Here is an 11140-nt window from a genome sequence, read left to right as displayed (position 1 = left end):
TATTTAAGGTATAATCTTCTGACATTATCAGATTCATTTGTGAAGTTTAGATTGAGGTAGGATCTTTGATGTCCTCTATTTCTTCATTTCATCTTATTGGTAATTACAAGTTATTAAGTTTATATCTCTTGTGATTATAAATGTTCAGAGTAAAATCATTTATATTACAGGGTTTTGTCAATTTGATTCTTAGCACAATTACTCTTGAAAAAGTTAAGCTAGCCTGCATCTGATCATCTTAATGTTGCTTAAATTTAGCACTACTTCCACAGAAGGGAGGAAAAGCAAGAAGGCATGGTGAGATCTAAGTTTGAAAAAGAAATAAAGGGTTCTATGTAGTGGAAGATATACAGATGTTATACGGTTGGAATAAATTGACAGGAAGGAAAAGATAGAGCTTCAAAAGAGAGTTACTTCTGGCTTTAAAGCATACAAAAGAGGTCCCTTGAAAACCTCTTGATATGTTTCGCAAAATTTTGACTCCTTTTTCAGTAGTATATTTTTGAGTATTCTCAGGATGTCTATTTGTTTGGCTCATATGACCTTTCTTTGCCTTCATGCTTCTAGGAAAATCCACTTGAATGACATTGAATTTGGACAGAAATGTAGAACCGGAGAGGTATTCCTTGTGAGTTATAAATGGAAGATGTTCATCTTTGCAGCCTTAGTTTATCCTTGTCTTAAATGGAACTACTCTACCTAATGGGAATTAATTCAATTAAGTTCGATCTATCCTAAATCAAAGTAAACCTAGATTGATTGCTACCTCATTGACCAATTTTACAGCAGCTCGATTTGATCAATCACAGAGAAGCTTTTACAAATCAATATATATATATATATATATATATAATCCGGTAGATTACAACCAAGCAAGTAGAGCCACTTCACATGATAGTTACTACCAAAAGGGGAAGAGCAGGAAAGGGTTAAGATTATTAAACGAGTACACAAAACCCATACAATATAACCTATAATGGGCGATTTGCAGTAAATTTATTTTTAGATTTCTAATTAATAGAAATAAGCTCCTAATTATCAAATTACAATTTCAATCTTTTTTACTGATTTAGCCTTAACAAATTCTAAAGAGACTATTGTGTCCTAAAAAAACATGTATCATTTATATAACTTATATTTAAAATATACGCTCTAATTTTCATTAATATGCACATTAAGATTTAAAAAAAAAAACCATTTATACATATTATCTATGTAAAATGTACATTTTAATTTTTAAAATTATATACATCAAGATTTAAAAAAAAATGTTACGTATCACCAATATAATATATATATACACATTGTCTATGCAAAATCTATATTGTCACATCGAAATCTTAAAAAAAAAAACTACGCATCACTTATATAATATATATACATTGCTTATATAAAAAATATGCTCTAATTTTTAACAATATACGTATCGAAGTTAAAACAATTGTATTAAATTAAATAAATAATAAAAAAAACCTATTTCTACCAATTAAAATATTAAAATATTTTTTACTACAAATCATCAAGGCCTATAATAATAAAACAACTCCACGTGCACCAATTTCGCTCTCAAAAACGACAAGAAAAAGAAAGAAAACTTTAAAACAACTCCACATATCTTGGTAGCTAATATCTTTCAGAGTCATGTACCTTCTAAATGGAGTGATGAAGGTAAATTCAGAACATTGCAAGACTCAAAATGTGAATAACTGCACTGCTGTACCAATGTAAATGAATGCTACTATCCCGTTGAGCAGATAAAGACAGTGTCTTCCAAAACGAAAAATTAATACAACTGGAGCATAAACATCCCACAATAGCACTCATATTTATGTAGACAAAACAATGCGAATGATCGCTGAGAGATCTGCAACCAAACTTGGTTCAAAGGAGCCGCAACATGTTTTAGCCAAAATTTGTATTTCAAGAGTATTTATTTTGTGAAAAATAAAAGAGCCATCCATGTCACTCATCATGGGCAGGGCCTATAAGTCGAGGAGAAGCCTGCGTGGGTCTTCAACCACATCCTTTATACGCCGTAAGAAGAAAACAGCCTCTCTTCCATCAATCAACCTATGATCATATGTCAGGGCAATGTACATCATTGGCCTTGGGACAATGTTACCGCCGACAACCATAGGACGGGAAACTATGGAGTGCATCCCCAGAATTGCAGACTGTAACAAAAAAGAAGTATTATGAGAGAATGAAGCAAAACATCAACACTACATGACATTCAAGACAGTGAGGTAGATCACCTGTGGTGGGTTGATGATGGGTGTACTGAGAAGGCTTCCATAGACACCACCATTGGAGATTGTAAATGTTCCTCCAGCCATCTCATCAATTGATATAGTTCCATCATTTGCTTTCTTTGCAAGTGAATTAATTGTCTTTTCTATTTCTGCGAAGTTCATCGTATCCGCATTGCGGACAACCGGAACTACAAGGCCCTGAGGAAGTATCAAAGTAGAATTTCAGAGGACTCTTGATGGGGGGGGGGGGGGGGGGGGGGGGGGGGGGTTCAAGCTGTGGAATCTAAACAGAAAAAAAATTTTGCAAGGCAGACAAATATGACAAAGCATCAGTTGATAAAATGTGACTAACCTTTGGTGTTCCCACAGCAATACTGATGTCAATATAATCCCTATAAATGATATCATCACCGTCAATGACTGCGTTGATGATTGGCTGGTTTTGAAGTCCAGAAACAGCAGCCTGCCAAGAGGAAACAGACATAATGAGCAAAAGATCAACCAAGAAAAATGTTAAGTATTCATCAGATGCCATATTACCTTCACAAAACCTGACATAAGTCCCAACTTCACACCATGCTTTTCAAGAAAGGCATCTTTATATTCAGAACGAAGCTTCATCAAGTTTGTCCTATAACATACAATTAAGGGTTGTTAAAAGAATTATAAAAATGTGACAAATACAAGAAAAACTACAGAGTAGAAGATATAAAACACATGACTAATACAAGAAAAACTACAATGTAACAGACTTCCCTATGGCTCTTTCATTTCATATGATTGATTACTAATAGTTATACCGTGTCAAACTAGATAACAATATGGAAAATAGTAAACTAAAATTAATAAATAAACTACAAAAGAAAGAAGTACATGAGTGATGTCACACAATTATGATGTTATGGACGAGAAGAAAACACCTACATGTCAACTTCATTAAATGTAGTCAGCAATGCAAATGTGTTTTGTGAATCCTTCAAACGAGTGGCAACTCGTTTCCTGAGTCTTGGCATAGGAACCTGCAATTACAAATAAGTTCCAAAAGAAAAAAAAAATCAAACACATCCTATCCTCTAAAGCTAATGAGAAACTTCTGCCTGTCGAGGAAAGTACTATAGGACTTACTCGTCGTTCCCTTTCCTTGGGAGGAAGCTGAGGTTCTGAAGGTGAGACTTTAGGGAGTGGAGGGGAAACTGCTTTTGGCTTCTCCTTCTGGGGAGGCTCAGCTTTGAGAACTTTTTGCTCCACCTTCCCCTTATCTGCAGGAGGAGGTGGAGGAGCATCTTTTTCGACTTTCTCTTCTGATGGAGCAACATGGGTCTCATACCCACTGGGGGCAGACTTTGTTATTACAGCAACCTTAGTTCCTGGACTCACAGTATCACCTTCCTTTGCTATCAGCTATTGATATTACATGCAACCAATAGTGTACAACACTAATGTTGGTCAGACTCAAATGGAATCAAAAAATAATATTGACTGAAAAAAGTTGAGATCAAGACAAAAAAATGTTTTCAAACCTTTTGTATGAAACCAGCTTCAGGACTAGCAACATCAATTGTCACCTGGAATAAAAATTACAATATAACTAAAGTATTGTTCAAATAAGCTATATCTTCTAAATCAGAATTTACACATTTAGACACATATCCAATACAAAGCAACCACACCTTATCAGTCTCAATTTGTGCTATTGGCTCATCAACTTCAACTCTGTCGCCAGGTTCTGTTTTCCAATCAATATGTTAGCAAGGTTGCATGTTAATAGTAGCAGACATTCATTTATACAAACATATCTGGGATTTAGCGCTGTGATGTTGGCTAACGGTGATCGTCAAGCGGACACCACAATCAAGTGTAAGCACAAAAATACTCACTGCACTCTGGTAATGGGTCACACATGTGCGGCTATGTGTGAGCGTGTGAGTGAGTTAGAGAGAGAGAGAGAGAGAGAGAGAGAGAGAGAGAGAGAGAGAGAGAGAGAGAGAGTACAAACTCTTTAAGAAAGTTGCTAAGGTTCCGTCTGTTATGGATTCACCCATGAATGGAACAACAGCATCAACCAAGTCACCTTCAAAGAAAATAAAATGAGAGCCAATTAAAACAGTCCTTGTGAATGTCTACTGCAAGTACTTATCTAAACCTATAAGAGATGGTACAGTGTAAATGGTCCAAGTGGCTGAAGCAACTCACCATTTTCAGAAGAAAATGACCTACTCCACAATTGGTAAGGAGAAGCATTTGGAAGGAGATAAGTTCTTTCCCTGTAAGTTTATAAAGAAACTACCTTATGAGTACAATGTAAAGCAACAATCTCTGGAAGACTAACAGTTGCATATGAAGATTGCACCCAAAGAATTACATATTAAAGAACTTTCGACCAGAGAAGAATAATAACAACTTTTTAAATGAAAAGAAAATAGTCAAGTACCCAACAATGAAAATTAAATGTGAACATGGAAAATTTCAAGCAACTGCTAACCTTGTAGATTTCAAGCATGCTGGACTACCTGACATAAAATATGATAAGACCAATCAATATTGCTCTCACTGCTATATTTTTTAAAATAACAGTACAACAAAATTACCTGCAAAGTTATGGTGGCTGATCTGTCGCGCATATCTAAAACTCCTTGAGAGAAGTAATGTCTGCAAGTATATATCAGGATATTCAATTTAATTGATGTTTATTTAAATCTCATGGCAGGACAATTGGTATGATTAATTCAACGCATAAGAAAGAAAGGATCTCACGGGATATACGATTCAGAATCTAATGTAAACTTAGAAAATCATAATATCATATGACTGACAATGAACTTTAAACAAAAAGTAATTAAATGCATAAATCACCCTTGTACAACTATCAACTGAAGTTTTGAAGAAGATAACAATCTCATGACATTTTATGAGATAGCCTAAATAAAAAGCCTCACAAGATAATTTGGCTCAACTAAACCCCATAAAATCAATATTCTGCCTATTCAAGCTGCTGTTCCAAGATAAAATTATCTAAATGTCTACGAACAAGGTTCAGGTAAAATTTGAATAATATATTTGTATGCCTTTTAAATGACTACAGATGGATTGATGAGCTGGGAAATACTGTTCCATATAATATGGTATGCCTTCTACAAGTGATCAGTATGACAAATGGGTTTGTATTAAGATGTACTGAGGTGTATCAATATGCCACAATGTATCACAGTCGTACACCAGTACTGACTGCTGCTAATAAATATAAGAGAAAAACCAACCCCAAAGACTCCTCTAATACAGGGGGACCATCTTTTCTTGGAGAATCTCTGTGTAAGTAAAACATCAGCAAGAAGAGATGAGGAAGATAGAAGAGAGAAACAAAGCCATGGTCAGCAAATAAGATGTCAGATAGATTGTCCCTCAAGATCCAATATCAGCATTCTTTCTGCCAGGGTATAAATGCTTTCTCATTTTTACCGTTTACAAGTCTTTTTTGAAATTTCTACAGTGTCTTTCATGTGTAATGCTTACACAAAGGAAGGTTAGATTTATTTAACCAACCTCAATCATGATACAAGGAACGAGATATTCCAAGGTTTTACCAGCTTGATATATTGGAAAGAGATGGGAAACTTGTAAATCTGATGGATCTTTTCAATAGAGAGATGAGAATAATGAACCTAGATATACAATCCCTTAGAAACAAGAATACTCTAGATGAATGACACCTATTGAGAAGTCATTTAATTTTGATGCTCACAATTAATTATATTGTGAGATTGCAAAAATATTTTATTTAAGTGAGTTGTCTTTTCATTTAGCAAAGAACCCTTATTATGTTAGAGCCTTTCGATTTGCAGCAAATAATAATATTTCTAGATTTCAGCCGTCCCGTTACAATATGCTAAGAACTCTACTACTTCAACAGGAGAGTAAATATTGAAATATTGCTAAAACTTATTAAAATCACATGGGAGAAAGGTGTGAGTATTGTATGTGATGGTTGGATTGATGCACAGCAGAAACCGCTTAAAAATTTTTTAGTGGTAATTGAGAGTAGCCCTATATTCTTGAGAGTTGTAAATTGCAAATGAGAATATAAAAGCAAATTCTTTATTTCCAATTTGATCATTAAAATTATTGAAGAGGTTGGGTCTCATAATATAATTCAAGTCGTTATGGATAATGCACTTGTTAGTAAAGCAATAGTGGTGCTCCTAAAAGTAAGATTGTTTCACATTCTTTAGACTCTATGTGTACCTCATACTCTCAACCTAGCTTTAAAAAACACATGCATAACAAAAAACATTAAGGCAAATGAGATTGTATTTAATGATTGTAGCTAGATTTCAGTAATTATGGGATGTAATGTGCACAAATCAACCTAGCTTTGAAGAATATATGTGTAACAAAAAACACTGAGGTAAATGAGATTGTATTTAATGAGTGTAACTAGATTTCAGTAATTACAGGGGATGTAATGTGCACAAAAAATTTCATCATTTAACATTCAATGAAGTCGGCTATCTTTAATGAACTTTTCAACTTAAAATTATTTGTTATTGAAGAGACTCGCTTTACTTTGGTGTTTATAATATTGAAAAGATTTAGGAATATCAAGAAAAATCTTCAGTTAATGGTAATCAGTGATAAATATAGTTCTTATAGGAAAGATGATATTGGCAAAGCACAATTTTGTCAAAATAAAATTCTCGATGACCTTTGATAGGATAAAATTGATTATATATTTGCCTTCACAAAGCCTATATATAATATGCTACAAGTTGCAAATACAAATAAATTATGCTTACATTTGATATATAAAATGTACAATACTATCATTGAAAATATGAAGACAGTCATATTTATGCATGAAAACAAGAAGGCGAGAAATCTCCTTTTTATTCAGTGGTGCACAAAATTTTAGTGGATAGATAGGACAAAAATAATACATTACTACATTGCCTAGCATATTCTTTGGATTCAAGGTTTACTAAATTTCTATAGTTCTTCTTTTTTATGATTAAATGTTATTTTTTCTTTTATTGTTATGTATTGTTTACAAATTTGATGATTATGTTAATAGATATTACAGCTCATTATAGATTCAAAAAAATCCAGATCGTGTACTACCACATAAGGATTTGGAAGTTTCTAATATGAGAAATAAATGTTTGTGAAAGTTATTTCTAAATGCAGAAAAACGAAAAATAGTATACCAATATTATACTAGTTTCTCCACATCAACTAAAATTCTTGTTGATTATAATACAATGGGAGATAGAAATGATTTTGATCCAAACATGTGGTGGGTTGCTCATGACGCTTTTGCTCCTGTTATTCAAAATTTAGCACTTAGGTTACTTGCCCAACCTTGCTCTTCTTCAAGTTGTGAGAGGAATTAAAGCACTTATGCTTTCATCCATTCATTGAAAAGGAACAAGATAACTCTATAAAGAGCTGAACATTTAGTATCCATGCATACTAATGTTCAACTTCTATAAAGGAGGTCTTCAGATTATTTGAGAGAAGAGATCAAGATGTGGGACGTCGGAGGAGATTCTTACGATTCCTTTAATGGTATAGGAATATTAGAGTTTGCTAATCTCTCAATTGATGCACCAAATTTGAAGACTATAATATTTATTGATGAAGGCAATGAGGATCTACCACAAGCTAAAGATGAATGATCTACCTTTTGTTGCTTTTTTATTTTGTTATGATTGTTAGTTTTTAAACTTCTATGGAACTCAATTACTTAGACAATTTTTGCACTTTTGGAGCTAGTAATGATAATTTGATGTCTTTTTAGAATTTTGTACACTTTTGATTGTCTTTCAATTTTTTCTTATCTCTAAATTAGTTCTTATAGCTTAATGTATATTTTTTAGTTCTTTGAATGATACTTTTGAGTTTTTATAGCTTGTTGTATGTTACATTTTTAGATTGCAAACTTTTGCTTTAGATGTATCAATAATTTTATTTTATTTATTTATTTTGTTGTGTCCTATATTGTGTCCATGTCCAATTTTTTTAAAATTTGTCGTGTTGTCAAGTCAGAATCGTGTCGTGTCTGTGTATCGTTTGAGTCTGTGCTTCATTGGATGAGTGTTAAAATATCTATATAGAATTATATAGAAGTGACAAGGAGAATTAGCAACTTCAACTTGCTTTTAACAATCTTTGGTTTACAAGAAAAACAGTATTCCTCAAGGAAATGTGAACTAAATAAGATCTCCATTATTAAACTGGATTCTAAGTGAAGCAAGACATTTTAAGTTGTTACCTAGAAGCTCAAATACTATTCCATGCAAAAATATGAACACAAGGTAGCAAATCGTACACAAGATACACAAAAAAAGGAAAAAGAATCACATAAAGAAGAACCACTTGAAACTTTTTCTGCATTACATGGTGAAAGAACAAGAGATACTTCCCTTAAAAAGATTCTGAGAATCAACGAAACTTCAAAAATTGGTTCTAAAAGGCTGGAGAAGAGAGAGCAACCTACTTTTATATAAACCATTAAACCATTTTAAATCTTTTAGCAACAGAGGGACTTCACCAACTTTAGGACTTCTCTAACAAAATGGGGTTGGCTAGAGAACAACTCAAGTTAACTTGCCACACACAAATTGGCTGAGCTTCACCGTTAACAGACTGCCACTGACATCAACCCTCTAGAAATTGATAAAATCCTACTTGAAATGAGGAGACTGGGCTTGCTATGAATATATTAGCAGAGTTATTACCATATTAGTGGTAGTTTAGGTTCAAGTGGGATACTTTGAAAGTCGCTGCAACCATATGCTAAAGATAAGTATGTTGTGATGAAGAAGATATATAAATATATATAGCTTCAATGAAGGGAAAAAAATAACATCTACAGGGCCAAAACCCAAAGAGTCAAATGGACGTCTCACAAAAAATCATCCATTATACAGGAAATAAACTCTATTATCAACCTTTCTCATCTCAATGAACTAAATATATACTTCAAATTCCTCTGCAGTTAAGCTAGAAAAGAGTAAACATGAGCTACTTTGCCATAAAATAACATTAAAGAAGGAGAGTTTTTATCAGGTAAAACCTCTTCATTTCCTAAGAAAAGCCAATTAAAAATGCAAAATAGCTACAAGTACTTTTGAACAATTATAAAGAAAAAAAAAAGAAGCTTCCCACCAGAACAAAGTTATGTCAGTTTGACTGCCTAGACAACAACTCTAATTTGAGTTGTCTTGCATATGAAGGCTAATAGGCTGTCCATACCAGATAGGTTCAGATGTTAGATTAGTTATTATACCAGGAAGTGGCTATAATAATATACGAATTTCCTCCTTATCTCTTCCCCGCAATGTTTAAAAGAAAAACAGAAAAGCACATCCTCAAAAGAAAGGGATCACTTATGAAATGTGACGGCTAATTAACCAATGACAAAACTATGATCATCAACAAGAGTTCATGTGTTTCGACATTCCAAGTAGCAAGTACCTTAAGACTAAGCTCCCAAAAAATGAAATTTTGCCACAGTGACTTGCCATTCTGCTCTCTCCTCTTCTAGTACACTAGATTTTCACAAAGAACCGGTCTTTTCCCTTGTACCTTCCTCTGTTGTCTATACTACTTCTTGTCTCTTCCTTTCTCTAACCCCGTTATCCTAATCCCATGTTCTTCCTTCTAAAGACTTCGAATTTACTCCAAGAGAACCGGAAACTAGGGTTACACACGTTTACAGATCGCCATAAAACTTCGATAGAGTTCTAAACGAGTAAGAAGAGCAGATCGACGAGTTGAGATCAAAGAAGAAGCTTACGGCGAGGGGGCGGCGGATGAGCCGTCCGAGATTGGAAGCCATTCGCTGAGAGATCGAGAGAGCGGTGGATCCCTGAGGGTTTGGGATTTGGGGTTTCGTCTACAACTTTCTATTCTCCTCTCTCTCTCTCTCCCCCCCTCCCCACTAGCTTTCCCACTTCCTATATTTCTACGGCACGTGCTCCTCGCGTGGAAGGAAGAAGATCTTGTGCGTTTTGAGTTGCAGAAATTACGTGTACTCGGGACTTATAACCGATCAGCGATTGCCAAGTTCCTCATCTGCAGCAATTTCCCGCAGTGGGGAGGATGCAGATACGCAAAGGAAAAGAAAATGGTAATAAATGATAACAACGTTGAGCTTTGACCAGTATGATCTGTGAGCACTGGCTGCGTCAATGGAATATATTTTATTTCTTTTACAAGTCTTTTCAGATATTTTTATAGTGTAGGTTAGATTTATTTAACTCTTTTTTTTTTATCATTAATGAGCCCGAAAACTACATACGGGCTAATAGCCAACCCTCCTTAGATACAGAGGCACTTCAGGTGCTACCGAGCTTTTAGCTGTCTAGTCTAGGCTTCAAATTCATATGCGTCGCCAAACAATTGCTTCGAATCAAACGTCGCCGAGACCTATTCCAAACCGTTGCGTTGCCAAGCTGTTCTTCTAAGTTAACCGTACTGTCGAGCCATCAACCGAATCGAGCCAAACCATCAAACTACTAACCACCAAATAATTTTTCCACAATATTGTTTGGGGTTGGAGTTGAACTCATGATCTCTTTAATCATGAGCAAAATAGCTACCAACTCTAGTTGGTGTTAGATTTATTTACCTCGAATCATGATACAAGCAATGAGATATTACCAGCTTAATATATTAGAAAGATGTGAAACTTTTAAATCTAATGGATCTTTTTCAATAACAAATAATAATCCGAGTTGTCTTACATATGAAGGCTAATAGGCTTTCCATACAGATAGATTTAGATGTTAGATTAGTTATTATACTAGGAATTGGCTATAATAATATAGGAGTTTACTCCTTGTCTCTTGCCCACACTGTTCCAAGAAAGACATAAAAACATATACTCAAAT

The 11140-nt window shown here is 34.2% G+C and overlaps 1 protein-coding gene across 1 annotated transcript; it reads right to left on the bottom strand.

The window, feature by feature from the left end:
• Window positions 1–1614: 1614 nt before the first annotated feature.
• LOC140765486 (dihydrolipoyllysine-residue succinyltransferase component of 2-oxoglutarate dehydrogenase complex 1, mitochondrial-like) lies at window positions 1615–10202 on the bottom strand. Its single transcript, XM_073104603.1, has 13 exons — window positions 10045–10202; window positions 4841–4901; window positions 4735–4762; window positions 4446–4516; window positions 4249–4323; window positions 3923–3978; window positions 3773–3817; window positions 3378–3653; window positions 3177–3271; window positions 2793–2883; window positions 2605–2715; window positions 2256–2450; window positions 1615–2174 (listed from the first exon to the last, which is right to left on the bottom strand). Exons 1-13 carry the CDS (start codon window positions 10084–10086, stop codon window positions 1983–1985), a joined length of 1338 nt encoding a protein of 445 aa, XP_072960704.1. The 5' UTR covers window positions 10087–10202; the 3' UTR covers window positions 1615–1982.
• Between the last annotated feature and the right edge of the window lie 938 nt (window positions 10203–11140).

This window comes from Typha angustifolia, chromosome 1 (genome assembly GCF_048772165.1).
Source record: "Typha angustifolia cultivar Huaian chromosome 1, ASM4877216v1, whole genome shotgun sequence".
NCBI lineage: Eukaryota > Viridiplantae > Streptophyta > Magnoliopsida > Poales > Typhaceae > Typha > Typha angustifolia.
Note: the sequence above shows the minus strand (reverse complement) of the source record. Positions and strands in the feature narration are given on the sequence as shown.